Below are 17,335 nucleotides of genomic sequence, written 5' to 3'. Positions count from 1 at the left end.
GCATCATCACACACATAAATAGTAAGGTAATGAGGCCACAGCAGATTTCTGGCCATGACTTATTTAAATGTACAAAGACCAGAACAACAGTGTCACTCTATTATTCTTTATAAACAAGAATATAACGTTAACACATCCTGAATGTTAGTATTTTACATAGCATGCTATAGGTTAAACTTCTTTTTCAAAAAAATAACAAATAAAAATAAAAATTTGAAACCTAACAGTTTCACTTATGCATTTTAAGAAATGTTTCATACTCACCAAAGCCATCAATATCTAGATTATTTTCAACCACAACATCTAGCAGAGAATCACCAACTTTTCCTTTGGTTGTTAATGTTTCACCATCACGGTTTATAAAGTGGACTGTTATTTTATCTTCTGAGCTGGAAAAGAAAGCAGTCCTTTAGTATTTTTAGTAATTTCAAAACATAATTTAAAATAATTGGTTTAAAAGCCTATAAGGCCTCCAGAGTAGATGGGAATACAGGTGCCCAGCACCACGCCTGGCTAATTCTTTTTATTTTTTGTAGTGACAGAGTGTCAACGATGTTGCTCAAGCTGGTCTCAAATCCTTGGCCTCAAGCAATCTTCTCAACTTGGCCTCCTAAAACTCTGAGATTACAGGCCTGAGCCACCACGCCTAGTCGAAAGTATTTTCTTTTCTTTCCAAAGCTTATTTGGGAAGAAGGCATGACAAATCAAAGGCATACGTATCTACCCACCTACCAGGTAATAAGCTCTACTACCTTACAGGAAATGGCAATGACTACCTGGTCAATGCCACCTGGTGGTCTCAGTATATGTCTCCCTAATGGTCACAGTTACAAAACATTTAGCAATTATTATCACTCATGAACTCTATTTTACTCTCATACAAGCCAGTGCAGTAGCTTGCACCTATAACCCCAGTACTTTGAGAAGCTGAAGTGGAAAGATCGTTTGACGCCAGGAGTTTGAGACCAGCCCGGGCAACATGGCAAGATCCCATCTTTACAAAAAATAAAAGAATTAGCCAGGTGTGGTGATGTGATCTGTAGTCGAAGCTAATTGGGAGGCTGAGACGGGAGGATCCCTGAGCCCAGGAGGAGGAAGAGGCTGCAATGGGATATGATTGCACCACTGCACTCCAGCCTGGGCAACACAGCAAGACCCTGTCGTTTAAAAAGAAAAGGCCAAGTGTGGTGGCTCACACCTGTACTCCTAGCACTTTGGGAGGCCGAGGCAGGGGATTGCTTGAGCCCAGGAGTTTGAGACCAGTCTGAGCAACACAGAGAGACCCTATCGCTACAAAAAATAAAAATAAAAATGAGATGGTTGTAGGTATGTGAAAAATAAAGGGCACGGTGGTATTTGCCCGTAGTACCAGCTACTCAGGGGGCTGAGGTGGATCACCTGATCCCAGAAGTTCAGGGCTGTAGTGAGCCGTGATTACACCATCTCACTCTAACCGGGGCAACAGCTCAAGGCCCTGTCTCAAACAAACAAACAAACAAAAAAAGTCATCACACAGCTCTCTGAAAAACATGTATGTGTCCATAAAAGCCTAACCAGGGTTGTAGTGAGCTTTTAAAAAGCAAATCATGGCCGGACATGGTGACTCACGCCTGTAATCCCAGCACTTTGGGAGGCCAAGGCGGGCGGAGCACCTGAGGTCAGAAGTTCAAGACCAGCCTGGCCAACATGGTGAAACCCTGTCTCTACTAAAAATACAAAAATTAGGTGTGGTGGTACATGCCTGTTATCCCAGCTACTCGGGAGGCTGAGGCAGGACAATTGCTTGAACCTGGAAGGCGGAGGTTGCAGTGAGCTGAGATCATACCACTGCACTCCAGCCTGGGTGGCAGAGTGAAACTCTGTCTCCAAAAAAAAAAAAAAAAAGCAAATCATTCTGCTCTCAATAGGGCGACTGCATTGCTATTTCAGTGCTACATAGAATACTATTGCTGAGAGACGTTGTTTAATAGTTTTCTGCATATTTGACATCTCATTTCAGTCCACATTGTATACTTACAAATCAAAGGGACTATAAAAAGTTTTTTATTTGTTTGAATCTGTAAGATAAATGCCTCCTTACATGTTTTTTAAGATAGTATGTTAGCTATCAGCTAGCTGACTTAAATTTCCTTCACTTCTCACAAACATCCCTCCAAAATCTGAGAAGACATTATACTAGCAGCTAGATCCTTATTCCTCCATCAGTGGTCATTTTAATTTTTACCTCACACTTGAAAAGATTCTCTTCAACTTAAAATAATGAGTTGTTATTCTTACTACTACCAATAGATGGCAATAGCCCATCAAACAAATCTTTAATATAAGTAAAACTCAGAATTAAATAATTTCAGAGCCATAACTATCTTGAAAGTTATCAAGTCCAGTGATTCCATTTCACAAATGAGGCAACTGAAGCCCCACTGGATAATGCCCTCCCTAATATTATAACACTGGAAAAAAAACAGGATTCTATTCATTAAAACTCATCAAAAGGGTGTGTGTGTGTACCGGAATGTTCCTCAAAAGGGCCTGCGCTCTCCAACTTCTTCTCACAGCCAAAACAAGCTTTAAAACTAGTATTCCCACATATTATTCATGATTTTCGACATGAATAACTGCCATTTTTTTCAAAGTACAATGGATGAGAATGAAAATACCCCAGAGGCAGGGAGGCCACTTTGGAGGTTATCAAAACAGCACAAACTAATCAGGGACTGAGAACGCAGTGACTTAACAGACATCCAGGAGGTAGACCGAAAGGTTTTAGTGACCATCTACATAAGATAAACTGAAAAGCGGGTAAGAAAAACATTGGGATTTCCAGCTCACGCAATTAGGTGGTACCATTTAACCTAGGTTTAAGACAGGAAGCAAAGGAACTTTGGGGAAGACGGAAATAAGCTGAAGCTTAGACCTGCTGAATTTAATAATGAAAAACCCAGATGAGAATATCCAAAAGCCAGATGGAAATATGGTACGGGTCTGAGCCCAGCAGAGAAGTCTGGAGATTTGACATCAACAAATGCCTGGTAGCTAAAGCTACAGGAAGCACATTAGAAAGAATTCCATCATTTATACATACTACTGAAAGCCAGAGGTTTTAGCATTGCTGTTCTTCTGAAGCACTCTAGAGCTAAGCTTACAGCAAAGGAATTCGAAATCTCTTTTACATCAGCCTCCCCTTCTATAAAATTGGACAACATTAATCTTATAGTTCTGACAATGTATGCAAAATACGTAACACATAGTAGAATTCAACACACACTGATTAATAACTGTTATTTAAAGACCAAGCCCTTTTGCTAAGAAGCCCAACCTGTTGGTCTGTATTAAAGGTGAACAGCCCTACAAAAAACTGCCAAGAGTAGTAACAGGTTTACCAAAGAAGAGGAGAGAAAGAGCAAACGAAAGAAAAAGGCAATTCTTCATTTGAAAGAGTATGGAACCCAAGAGTCAGAAGATGTAGACACTATGCCGGGAGTGGTCACTCATGCCTGTAATCCCAATACTTTGGGAGGCTGAGGCAGGCAGATTACTTGAGGCCAGGGGTTCGAGACCAGGTTGGTCAACATAGTGAAATCTCATCTCTACTAAAACTACAAAACTTAGCCAAGTGTGGTGGCACGCGCCTGTAATCCCAGATATTCGGGTGGCTGAGGCACGAGAATCGCTTGAACCTGGGAGGTGTAGGTTGCAGTGAGCCATGATGGCACCACTGCACTCAGGTGAAGAGTACACCAACACCTCCAAAATCACCACTAAAGAACTAACCCACTAACCAAACACCACCTGTGCCCCCAAAACTACTGAAATTTTAAAAATAAATAGAAATTTAAAATTTTTTAAAAATCCACAAAAACTTCTTGAGTTCTAGTCCTAGTTTTGCCAGCTACTTAATATGAAATTTTTATTCCCATTTATCTACCCTCCCTACCTCATAGAATTGTCTTAAGAGTCACATGAAATAATACACGTGAAAGATCTTTGCTACCTAAATCACTGCAAACCCCCTTGTGTCACGGTATTTTAGAGTAAAAGGAGTTTTTCTGACTCTCAATTACTGATAGCTTATCGAGTTGTTAAACTTCAAAGACAGAACTACAGTTTCTATTACTGCTCTGTCTGTCCATAAGAACTTTGTGCCATAACAAAGATGTTCCACACATACCTGCAATGTCCAATACAGTAGCCACTAGTCACATGTGGCTACTGAGTACTCGAAATGTGGCTAGTGTAACTGGGAGATTGAATATTTAATTTTATTTACCTTTAATTACGTTAAACTTCAATAGCCCTATGTGATTAGTAGTTACCATAGTTACAGCACAAGTCTCATTAACACAGTAAGAACGGGAAAATCCAGTTATAGCTCCAAAGTCTGTAAGAGGAATGATAAGACCATGAATAGAAATTGTGCCAATAAAGAGGGCAGCAGGATTATGAGGAAATAGACGTGCTTCCCTTTAAGACAACCTGACATACCCAAATCCAAAAAACAAATCTGAGAAAGGTAACTCCCAATTATTACAAAAACATTCATGTTCCCTTATACCAGTTACGCAAGCATGTTCCATATCTGTCCCAATTTATACAGTTGTCCAAAACTCATCCATTGTGTAACAGAAAGCAAGGCACCCACACTGGTCAAAGACAAGGAGGGAAGTGCAGAGGAAACAGGAACAAATAAATCTGGCTTGCCTTCTCCCTGATTTCCCCCAAAGTTCACACAACAAAAATGTATGGAGCACCCACTACTAGATAACGGGATTAGTGGGGAAAAGATGACTAAAAGTCTTAGACCCTGCTCTCAGAGACCTCAAGAAGAAACTTGAAAAAGCAGCATACAAATCCAACGCACTCTCCCTCTAGTTCTCGATTCCTGCTACCCTACATCATGTGGTCAAAGAGCTGTCCAGAGATCTGCATTATATAAATCGCCACCATGTTGCTAGAAATTATGTGTAAATTTTATCTCTAGTATATCTAAGTAGTGTCTTTGAAAAACAAATATGCCCAAGAACCTAAAACTTCAACACATTTGGGATAAATTGTTCACATCTCTTTCAATATTTAATACAAAACCCTCAACATTGTGAGCCTAAGAGGCTGCTGCTGCTGCTGCTACCGAGTGGCATCTACTGAGCCCTCACTACGTGCTAGGCACAAGACTACCTGTATCGCTGTATTAACTCATTTATTCTTCAATTAACCATAGCAGGTCTACACTGTTATTACCTCCAACTTGCAAATGGGGAAACTGGGTTCCTAAGGACTGACCAAGTTAGGCACAGCAGACAATCCGTGCCAAAGCTAAGTTTCAAGTCCCAGCAGATTACTTCAACACAGGGGCTTTCAACACTTGAGCAACTAGCAAAGGGCCTACAGGGCAGCAGAGGGTGTGGGCTGGGTGTATTCTACCTGGACACCCCCTGACAAAGACCTGGGACCTGGGTGTCCTCCCAAAGCAGGGCAAGGCCCTGAAAAAAACAGTTCGCAGGAGTGTCAGGCCAGGACAGCAGCAGGGAAGCCTGTCGCGAAGGTCACTGCCAGTTTCGGGCAGAGCAAAGGTCAGATCCCAGACAAATCACACGGAGAACAAGCAGCAGCCAAGCCCCGGCTTTCCTCAGGGCACGGAAGGCGCTGGGAAAGGCAGCTGGGCGTCCAGGGTCCCCGATTCCCGCCGGGAGTGGGCGATGCGGGAAGGAACTTTGCGGTGCGACGGAAGGGAGGCAGCGACGCCACTGAATAGCGAGACGGAGCCGCGAGAGCACCCCAGAAGAGCGAGCCGAGAGGCAGGCCTCCGGGCTGTGGGTCCGGCGCCCAGAAGGCACTGGAACCAGAGACTCGGCCCAGCGAGCCAGGCGCCACCCACCGGGGACCCCGGCCCGCGCCGGCGATCGCGCCCGCACGGCGCCCTACCTGCTCCGGGCCCGCGCCGACACGCTCAGCGACCGGCTCGCCTCCGCGCTCCCGCCCGGCCCCTGGCTCCTCGGCAGGCCGCTGACTCCAGCGCGGGACCCAGCGTGGTGCAGCCACCGGCCGGCCGGGCCGCCGAGGACCGCAGAAGCGGCGCGCAGCAGCCGGGCGCCCCCAGCGGCAGCCATAGCCCGCGGAAGGGAACTTCCGGAAGCGACGCAGGCCGCGCTTCGCGGCCGCGAGAGACTCCTAAGAGGCGGGGGCAGCAGCTGCGGAGCAGACGCCCGAGGGCCGCGGCGAGGGGCGCGGGGCTGGAGTGGCGGAGAGACAATGCTGGGAGCAGCGCGCCGAGACTCCGCGTGCCTTCCGGGTGACCTATAAAGACCTTGGCAAGCAGAGTGCGGCCCCGCCCCGCCTCGCCTCTCCCGCCCACGCCGCCCGGTCCCACGGGGCGGGGCCAGCGCAGGGGGCCTTTACCAACCTTCCAGGTTCCGTCGTAAGCTGGATGCTTTTTTAGCGGCTGGAGTTGCCATGCAGAAACAAAATATTTTGAAAGATAGCTGGACGTCTAGCGGAAACCAGTTAGCTAGACCACTGTGTTCTGTGCCGCATCCCCCCATCCCCCAGCCGTTAAAAAAAAAAAAACTGGGAAATTGTGTCATCTTGGAGTCAAGTTAGAGCAAAAGTGAATTCTGCGCACTGTAAAACAAAGACAGTCGGAAATTTTGGAAAATCTCAGAATGCTATTATACAAAGAAATAATTATTATGACTATAAAATTGTAAATGACAGTAATGAATAGGCTTGGGGTGCTGCAGAGGACAGGTAGCCATCCTAGACCTTGACTGGCAAATAAATACTGGCTGAGTACATGAAACCCACGAGACTGAACCGGAAACTTTGTGATGAGCTGAGATTTCTAAAAGACGTTCACAAAAACCAGAAAAGATGTACTTTAAAATACACCTTATCATGGTTCATATGTTGTGGGAAATGCATGGGCTTTAAGGTCAGAAATAGCAATGTTCAGATCCAGAGTCTACTGCTTTAGAGATCTGAGACCTTGGAAAAATTATTCTCATAGAGGATCAGTTTCCATAACTCTCAAACACAGATAAGATGTTCCAGCCTTCAGGGCCGTTCTGATGTTAAACTAATACGCAAAACATACAGTGCGTCACAAACCAGGAAGGCTACTGCTTCCTGGGCCTTCCTCCATCAGGGTACTCATAAAGAGGCTAAAGGCCAAGGTCAAGGGGATATTGCAGATATGCTAAACACAATCAGATACTTTTTTTTTCTTTTTCTGACGTGGGGTCTCTCTCTTTTGCCCAGGCTGGAGTGCAGTGGCGCAATCTCGGCTCACTGCAACCTGTGCCTCCAAGGTTCAAGTGATTCTCCTGCCTCAGCCTCCCGAGTAGCTAGGACTACAGGCGTGTACCACCACGCCCCGCTAATTTTTGAAGATTCAGAACAAGAAAGTGTAAGCATGAGTAAAGTCTCTGCGGACAATGTATGGTGCTTTCTTGAACCCAATGGCAGAGAGAAGGCAGTGGCTCCTAATTGCCTTAAATCGTTGGATGAAGAGAAAGTCTTTCAAGCTGCGAAGGGCACGGCAAACCCTGACAAGTAATCTTGAAGAGGAGGTTGTAAAAGAACAGCTAACTTTTTTTTTTTAGTAAGACCAAACTTCCAAGGTCGGATGAATTAGTTGGAGGAAAAGAATTGGAAAGAAAAAAAATCGTAGATGTTCTCTCTTCTCTCAGCCTTCCTGTAGCAAATACAGTTTCAACTCCCTTAAGGCACTTGATAGCTTTCTGCTTTGTAGGGTAGTTATTCGTACACATAGAGTAGTTGTTTATATAGTTCATCTTAGTGACTCCAACAGCACCAGCTACAGGGTCTTGAACATATCAAGGGTCTAATAAATATTGGTGAATAAATTGATGTTATGTAATTTCCATTAATAATCATCAGAATTCGTTAAGCATGTATATGAAGATTAAAGATAGAAAAAATGTTCTCCAGGTTTTCTAAGGTGGATGAGAGGTAATGCCAAAAATTGCAAATATCAGTAGTCAGCAGAATTCCAGAATGGATTTGTAAACATGGTCATGAATACAGATAAAGCAACATGGAATTACTGAGGACGTGCTTTTGCTTATCTGTTTGCTTATGTATTTCTTTGTCTATAAAACTCCCATCCCTCCATCCCTTTTTTTTTCTTTTTTTCCTTAGAGATGGGGTTTTGCCATGTTGCCCAGGCTAGTCTGGAACTCCTGAGCTCAAGCAATCTGCCCACCTCAGCCTTCCAAAGTGCCAGGACTACAGGCGTGAGCCACCACGCCCAGCCCATCTTTTACTCCTTTCATAATCCATTCATTGTTTGAAGACTTTTGTCTTATTCTGTTTATGATGCTGTAACAAAATAACACACAGACTGGGTAGTGTGTAAAGAACAGAAATTTATTTTCTCACAGTTCTGGATACTGGGTCGCCCAGGTGCCAGCTGGCTTAATGTCTGATAGAGAGGTTCAGTCTCTGCTTCCAAGATGGTGTCCTGTTGCTGTGTCCTCACATGCTGCAAGAAGGAAGGGCAAATATGCCAATTTCCTCCAACCCGTTCATAAAGGTGTCCGTCGAGAAAAATGAGGAGACAATTCTCAATCATTTTAGGAGATTGATTTGCCAAAGTTAAGGATGCACGCCCAGGAGACAGTTCTATGCCTTTCTCTGAAGATGATTTTGAAGGCTCCAAATTTAAAGGGGAAAAGGTGGGATATTAAGTACATACTTTTCATGTATGAGGGGGATAAGGAAAAATAGTCATTCATGCCCTTATCTAGCTCAGTGAATCTGCTTTTTTTATATCTATAAGGTGACATAGACAAATGGAGCAGAGGAAAAATGCAGGAAATCTACATTTTTACGTAAGATAGCATAGGCAAAATGGGGCAGGGGGACAATGAGATATTCATTTGTGTTTGGTGGGCAGCAGGGTGACTGCATCTTTAAAGATAATCTATCCATTTACATTGCCATGGTGAAATTTTAACAGAAATAACGTAAAAGATCTTGCAGCTCACTAGGAGTTTCTTTGTGGGCAAAATATGGAGGAGGCATGTAGCTTTTCATCTTGTAGCCATCTTATTTAGAAACCAAAAGGGGGAAGCAGGTTTGCATGACCCAGTTTCTAGCTTAACTTTTCCCTTTGGCTTAATGAGTTTGGGGTCTCGAGATTTAATTTCCTTTCACATTTTTGCTTCTTTTTCTTTAAAATCTTTTGGAGAAAGCATTTTAGAAGAAATACAGCTTTCTGGCCTAGGGTTGCTTTTTCTTCCTTTTGTTTTGAGCTGGTTTCTCCTCACTAGGATGGTTAACTCCTAGAAGTTCAGGTCCCACGTTGCTAGGAAGGCTCATTCCTAAGACATTATGTCCCATGAAGATAAAAAAAAAATGGGAGAAAAGAAGGTAAAGAAAAAAAAAAATACACACACACACACACATATATATGTATATATATATATGGACCTAGGCCAGATGTATAGCAACAAATAGGAAGCAAACCTGGAAGGTGGGTCAGGTTATATTACTGCCTCCTCAATTAGAGCAATGCCCTGGGCAATCATTACCCTAGCCCTTTCGGTTGTGTGTGGACTTATTTGCAAGCACATACCATAACAACACTGTAAGCAGAAACAGGACGGAACAGAAATTATTATTATTATTATTATTCCTATTATAAGCAACAGCTTCTGCCACCAACTTCCCAAGGATGCAAACCAATCACTCAACCAATTGATTAGTAAGGGTTTTGGATCTGACAGGTTGGTTATGTGGGTTTTCATATCAGTCATAAGTGGGATTATGTTCTTCGATTCATGTGGAATATACACACAACATTCAGCTTTTATGATGGTGCAGGCCCCCCACTGTGCTGCTGTGAGTATATCTGAGGCCATATGGTTTTGCAACACAGCTTTCCTCAAAAGCATGACCTCATTGTTTAGCAACGAGATACTCATCTGGCTATCATTTAGGGCCTTTTTGGTGCAATTCATTAAGGCCTCTATATGCCATATAACGTCTTCAATACTTAGCTTCAATCTTCAAGTGATCATTTCCCTGGAATACTGAACATGTCCAGTGAGATCGTAAATGAAAAAGGCTTGCTGGTTTTGGCAGGGTCTGAATTATTCACCCTTGTGCTCAAGCATAACCTAGGGAACATTCTCCTAATCACCCTGGAGGTGACCACAGCCGTAAGTTAGTACCACACAGCCAATATATCCCATTTAGAGCTAGCCAATAAATACCTAGTTGCTACAACCAATCGGTGGCATGCCAGTCAGTGTCTTGTAATGTGATAATGTGGTCACAGCATTCTCCCAGTATCCACCCCATATTTCTCATACTTTCTGGCCATAAATCCTTGGTGTGGTTTCTTTGCTCCCAGCATTTTGGCTGAGTTGGCCAAATGAAGGGGTGGGCCAGAGAAATTCATCTCAAATTTGCATTATTCCATTTTGAAATGGGCTGTTGTTTGGGACATAGTTACCACCTTTTTCTTTTAGTTGTGGGGGATGCTAAAGTGAGAGCTAATGAGCTGGTCCTTTCCATTGAAAAACTTTTCCCATCTTCCTTGTTCTCTTATGCCAGCACTAAGAATACCAGACCATTTCTGTGATATAATAAATTTTTGGTATTCTATTCAGTCCTAACCTTGGAAGGAGGATACCCACCATGGCAGGCCAGAGCCACTGGAAAGAGACATGAGTCTGCATATCCAGCAGGTGTCCTTTTGTAACCTGTCTGCATAATCCTGAGCCCATTGTAGAAACAGGTTTGTTTCATTGGAGTCAGTGGGTGAAAATGGCAAGAAGGTGTAGGGATATAGGGTCAATAATAGCAAGGTTGTAAAATTCATTTAGCTACTAAGAGGACGTTAAATCAGACAAGGCAAGTGTCGTGTTCTTTGTAAGACAGCAGTTGCCAGCAGCTCTAGGACAATAATTGTAATGGGTATTATACAGTAAACATAGGCATTCTTTTGTGTACAGGCCTGGTCCTGTGTCTTGGGGTTAAGCAGTCCACACAGCTGTCGTCTGCTTGTATGCTGGGTTGAAGGTCAATGTTTAGTGAACTGGAGGCGAAGGTCTTTGATAGGAGTTACAGTCCACTCAGGAGTTTGTGTTTTTTTAAGATGAGAGATGTGAATCCAGGAGGCTATACCCTCTAATTTTGTGGCATATAGATTAGTTAATCGTACCTAGTATGGGCCCTTCCATTGAGGTTGAAAAGAATCCCTTACTAAATGTCTTTTTCAATAGACAAAATCTCCAGGCTGCAGACCTTGACCAGGCACCTTATCTTCAGGGAGCGCACCGTGAAAGGAATTCTTTACCAAATCTTGGCTTTTTTAAGATGTTAAATGAATCCCTCCCAATATTGTGATATATCTCCCTTAAGAAAAGTTGGATTGGTTATTTTCATTCCCATACATATGGGCCTTCCAGTTATAATTTCATAAGGGGACTGTTGATGTTTTCCAAGAAGGGTGGATTGGAGTATAAGCAGCACTAGGGCGAGTGCTTTGGGCCAGAGGAGGTGAAAGGCCTCTGTGAACTCAGCCAATTGTGTTTTAATTATCCCATTGGTCCTCTCCACCAGGCCTGAGGACTGGGGATGGTAGGCACCCTGAAAATGTTGAAATATAGCCAAATTGTAAAAATATTTTGAAAAATCTGGCCAGTAAAGTGAGTTCCCCTATCACTGTGAAGTTCACAGGGGACTCCCCATAGTGGAGTAATTTTTTCTAGTAGGATTTTTCCAACTGCCATGGCTGTTGCTTGCCTGCAGGGAAAAGCTTCAACCCAATGGGAAAACATGCAGACCATTACTAAAACACTGATAACCTTGAGATGACGGCAGCTGGATAAAATCATGCTGCCGTACCTCAAAAGGTCCGGCCGGAAGGGGAAAATGACCCTGGGCCCCATGGAGGAGTTTTCCTGGATTATATTTGGGACAAATAGCACATCAAGAGTAAGCTTTTTGTGCCACTGTGAAGGATGGTTTCCAGTAATATTGTTTACATCAGGATATAATTTTATCTGGATTCCAGTGGGTTAGGTTGTAAACGTATTCCATAAGGGACACCTGACATCCTATTGGAATAATGGGTTCATTATTAAGTCCACACCATATTTCAGTTTCGGGAGACAAAAATCCCTCTGCCTGTTTCCAGATAGATTTCTCTTTTATAGGAGCTGTGTTCTAGGTTTCTTTCAACATGTTTTTAAGTGTTTCAGGTTTTATGGCCGTTTTCCAAATTGGGGCTGGTGGATCAAATGCTGCCCTTTAACTGTAATATCAGCCAATTGGTTACCCCGACTTTCTGTGGTGTCTGACAGTGACCTGAGATTTTTATAACTGCCAACGTTTTGGTTTTAGAATAGCTTCTAACAGCTCTGATACTTGTTGTCCACTTTTTATAAGTTGCCCTGAGGAAGTTAAAACATCCTCTCTCTTTCCACAGCCTCACAAAGTCATAGGCAACCCCAGAAGCCTAGCACTGTCAGTATAAATGTTTGCAGCCTTGTCTTTTGCTAATTGACAAGTTCAGATCAGGACAATCAATCTGACCACTTGAGCTGATCTAGCTTGGGGAAGAGGACTGGCTTCAATTACCTCTAGTAAGGAAACCACAGCATATCCTGGTCTAAAAGTTCCATTCTCTCCTCTTAAATAAGACCCATCTGTATACCATTCTATCTCAGCATTATCCAGTGGCATCTCTTGTAGGGCTGTCCCGGGCATGAGAAATAGGTCAGTTACCAGAACACAGTCATGACAGGTTTTGTTGGAATGGCCCAGCAAGAGTGGCTAGGTTAAGATTATTACAGTGGGAAATGGTAGTATTGGGAGATGATGAAAGAAGAATTTCATAAGAGGCTAACCAGTTGACAGAGAGATGTTGAGTATGATGAGAGTTTAGAAGGGTTTCAAGAGAATGCAGCACAAAAATGGTAAAGGGGGAACCCATATTTGTTTCTTCAACAGACTTGTACCAAAGGGCCATGGTTGCTATTGCTCTCACACAAGGAGGCAGCCCTTGAGCCACAGTGTCCAGCTGTTGGCTATGATAGCCTCTAGGTCTCTGCTGATCACCATGTTTCTGGGTCAGTACCTAGATGCAGTACCTCTGATTTCGTGTATGAAAAGGGAGAAAGGCAATTTGTAGTTTGGGTGCCCTAAGACTGGGGCATTAGAATTTCCTTTATTTGTTGTACAACCGATTTTCCCTCTGGAGTCCACATGATGGGATCAGGTTGTTCAATTTTTAGGTATGCATACACAGGTTGAGCTATAAGGGAGAAATTTGGTATGCAGTTTCTACAATAGCCTGCCAGGCCCAAAAGTCCTCTAAGTTGTTTCCTGGTGGAGGGCATTGGGAAAGCTAAAATTCCTCTCACTCTATCAGGGTTAATATTCAGTCCTTTGACTGAGATAACATGCCCCAAATACTTAAGTTGCGGTAAGCATAGCTGCAGTTTTTCTTTAGACACTTTGTGTCTCTTGGTGGCTAATTGACTAAATATAGACTATCTTCCAGAGAGGAAGGGAGTATGTCTGAACAAAGGAGAAGGTCATTACGTGCTGAATGAGTGTTGAGCCCTGGGGAAAAATTAATCCTCTAAATCAACTTTTAATATTTGGGAACAGTAAACAGGACTTTCTGTATACTCTTGGGGGATTACAGTCCACATATATTGCCATTTCTTCCAAGTAAAGGCAAACAAATACTCTTCCAAGTAAAGGCAAACAAATACGTACAGGAGTACTAAAGAAAGCACTGCAGAGATCCACAACTGAGAAATAGTGACTGGTGGTGGGTAGAGCTGATAGAAGTGTATGTGTTGCGGGAAGTCAGGGACCCCGAACGGAAGGACCAGCTGAAGCCATGGCAGAAGAACATAAATTTTGAAGATTTCATGGACATTTATTAGTTCCCCAAATTAATACTTTTATAATTTCTTACGCCTGTCTTTACTGCAGCCTCTGAACATAAATTGTGAAGATTTCATGGGCATTTATCACTTCCCCAATCAATACTCTTATTATTTCCTATGCCTGTCTTTAATCTCTTAATCCTGTCATCTTCATAAGCTGAGGAGGATGTATGTCGCCTCAGGACCCTGTGATGATTGCGTTAACTGCACAAATTGTTTGTAGAGCATATGTATTTGAACAATATCAAATCTGGGCACCTTAAGAACAGGATAACAGCAATGTTCAGGGAACAAGGGAGATAACCTTAAAGTCTGGCTGCCTGTGGGCCGGGCAGAACGGAGCCATATTTCTCTTCTTTCAAAAGCAAATAGGAGAAATATTGCTGAATTTTTTTTCTCAGCAAGGAACATCGCTGAGAAAGAGAATGTGTCCCTAAGGGGAGGCCTTTAAAATGGCCACTTTGGGGACAGCTGTCTTTTACAGCTGTAGATGAGGGATGAAATAAGCCCCGGTCTCCCTTAGCTCTCCCAGGCTTGTTAGGATGAGGAAATTCCCACCTAATAAATTTTGGTCAGACCAGTTGTCTGCTCTTAAACCCTGTTTCCTGATAAGATGTTATCAATGACAATGCATGCCCAAAACTTCATTAGCAATTTTAATTTCACCCCAGTCCTGTGATCTTGCCCTGCCTCCATTTGCCTTGTGATATTTTATTACCTTGTGAAGCATGTGATCTCTGTGACCCACACCCTATTCGTACACTCTGTCCCCTTTTGAAAATCACTAATAAAAACTTGCTGGTTTTACAGCTCAGGGGGCATCACAGAAACTGTCGACATGTAATGTCTCCACCGGACACCCAGCTTTAAAATTTCTCTCTTTTGTACTCTTTCCCTTTATTTCTCAGACTGGCTGACACTTAGGGAAAATAGAAAAGAACCTATGTGAATTATTGGGGGCGGGTTCCCCCAATAGGTATGTGGGTTGGAGACTACTGGGTCTCTGGGTATTATGACATTTTTTATTACCCTCAAGTCCTATACAAATCTCCATCCTCTCCCACTTGTTTTTTGTTTTGTTTTGTTATGTTTTTACAGGAAACACAGAGCTGTTGCAGGGACTTGTGGAGGGAATAATGAGCCCTGTTTTTCAGATAATCTTATATGATAGGGGCAATTTCATCTATGGTTTGTTGTCATAGAGGATATTGTTTAAGGTTGGGTAGGGGTTTCTTTGGGTTTATCTCTACCTTTATAGGAGTGGCTGAGAATATTTTCTCTATATCTGTATGTGACTGAGACCATAAGTGGGAGGGGACATCCTGAAGTAAGTGTTCTGCTTCTGGGTTAACAGGAAGATTGTGGAAGCCAAAAGGAGTTTTACTGTTTCCTGCTCTTTATTCCAATGTCCTCTCTTCTCCCTTAATATTTCCTTCTCTGTCTCCATTTCACTTTCCTGGTCACAAGATGACGTTTTAACATTACTAGTACTAAATTGTGGTACATTGTCAGGACGTTTTTGAATTTGGTATTTTTGGTCTCCTGGCTCCAATTCTTAAAAGAGTTCACTTTTTGATGAAAAAGATAATGCCATAATGCCATATGGGCATTATGGATGTTGAGGAGATCCTGGCCCAAAGATTAACAGGGGCCCCAGGGCATATTAGAAACACTCAAGACAGACTGAGCATGTCACACTTAGAGCCTGTGGCGGGGGAAGCTGAACCCAACAAAATGGTAAGGTATAGTTTTATTAGACACATCCACCATGTTAATTCTTTCATTACTCCGAGGAATGGGGTTTCTAAATAAGGTGGGATTTATAAGAGATATAGTTGCTCCTGTATCAATTAAGGCAGTTGTAAGCTCATGGTTTATTATTATATTAATCTCTCCCAATTTCTTTGTCAGGGTAGACTATTTGGAGAGGTGAAACCCCTGAACTTCCTCGGAGCACGCCTAGTCTTCCTGAGTTGCACTTACCTGCCTTTTCTTTCCTTTCCATGTAAGGTAGTCTCTTTTAAGTTGTCCTGGTCTCTTAACAGTAGTAACAGACTGGGTGGGAAGAGTCCTCAAACTGAGGGATCTTAAAGTCTTTCCGGGGCTGAGAGGTTTGAGAAGATAATAGCTTTAGCTGTGAATGCATAACTCGGGCAATCTTTTGTTTTTCCTTTTTTAGCATAGTGCGGGATAATTGGTCAGCTAAGTTAACTAGTTCATTAGTTCTGGCCATGGCCCAATTTGTCATGTGGCATTTTACAAAGATGGCTAAATCGTTATGTAGTTCATTTAAGAAATTTGCACATGGCCGCGCGTGGTGGTTCACGCCTGTAATCCTAGCACTTTGGGAGGCCAAGGCCAGTGGATCACCTGAGGTCAGGAGTTCGAGACCAGCCTGGCAAACATCGTGAAACCCCATCTCTACTAAAAAAAAAATACAAAAGTTAGCCAGACATGATGGCACATGCCTGTAATTCCAGCTACTCGGGAGGCGGAGATGGGAGAATTGCTCGAACCTGGGAGGCAGAGGTTGCAGCAAGCCAAGATAGCACCACCGCACTCCAGCTTGGGCAACAGAGTGAGACTCCATCTCAAAAAAAAAGAAAGAAAGAAAGAAAGAAATTTGCTTAATAATGTACCATTTCTATTGTTTTCAAAAACATCGGCTGACATCCCACAATATTGTCTCAACATTTTATCAAAATGTGTAAAATAATCTTAAACTGATTCAGCTGGGTTCTGGCAGCATTATTGGATTTTATTCCAATCCACAACCCTTTGGAACACTGAAGGAATGATATTTAACAGAGCAGTGGCTCATTTCTATGCATCTTTGTGCCTGTCTTCTGGATTTTGGGGGGCTCATTTTTGTGGCTCTGTTGGGCCTTAAGGGGTCAAATCTGCTATAGGGTCTGACCATTGTGATTTTTCCAGCCATTCCTTAGCTTTAGCTTCTGAGACCAACATGTGGACTAGCTGATAAAGGTCTGAATGACCTGGGTTATAGGTTCTAATAATTAGCTCAAATTCTCACGCAACCCCACTTGGATCTTTACGGGGGTCAATAAATTCTTTTTTTTTTTTTTTTTCAGACAGAGTCTCACTCTGTCACCCAGGCTGGGGTGCAGTGGCACAATCTCAGTTCACTGCAACCTCCACCTCCCAGGTTCAAGTGATTCTCCTGCCTCAGCCTCCCGAGTAGTTGGGATAACAGGTGCGTGCCACCACACACAGCTAATTTTTTGTATTTTTAGTAGAGATAGGGTTTTGCCATGTTAGCCAGGCTGGTCTCAATCTCCTGACCTCGAGATCCGCCCACCTCGACCTCCCAAAGTGCTGGAATTACAGGTGTGAGCCACCATGCCCAGCCAGGAAATTCTTTATGCCTCATAATTCAGCTTTTGACT

At 43.1% G+C, this 17,335-nt stretch overlaps 1 protein-coding gene across 1 annotated transcript in view; it reads right to left on the bottom strand.

Annotated features, from left to right (window-relative positions):
- The window catches only part of FDX1 (ferredoxin 1), a 34,536-nt gene extending 28,250 nt beyond the window's left edge, over positions 1-6,286 (bottom strand). The window contains exons 1-2 of the mRNA XM_032167330.2: positions 5,920-6,286; positions 265-389 (exon numbers count right to left, since the gene is read on the bottom strand). Coding sequence (XP_032023221.1) covers positions 265-389; positions 5,920-6,104 — 310 coding nt within the window. The 5' untranslated portion in view covers positions 6,105-6,286. The remainder of the gene's footprint in view (positions 1-264; positions 390-5,919) is intronic.
- Between the last annotated feature and the right edge of the window lie 11,049 nt (positions 6,287-17,335).

This window comes from Hylobates moloch, unplaced genomic scaffold (genome assembly GCF_009828535.3).
Source record: "Hylobates moloch isolate HMO894 unplaced genomic scaffold, HMol_V3 SCAFFOLD_11, whole genome shotgun sequence".
Classification (NCBI taxonomy): domain Eukaryota; kingdom Metazoa; phylum Chordata; class Mammalia; order Primates; family Hylobatidae; genus Hylobates; species Hylobates moloch.
The sequence above is the reverse complement of the archived record's forward strand: the minus strand, read 5'-3'. Positions and strand labels throughout refer to the sequence as shown.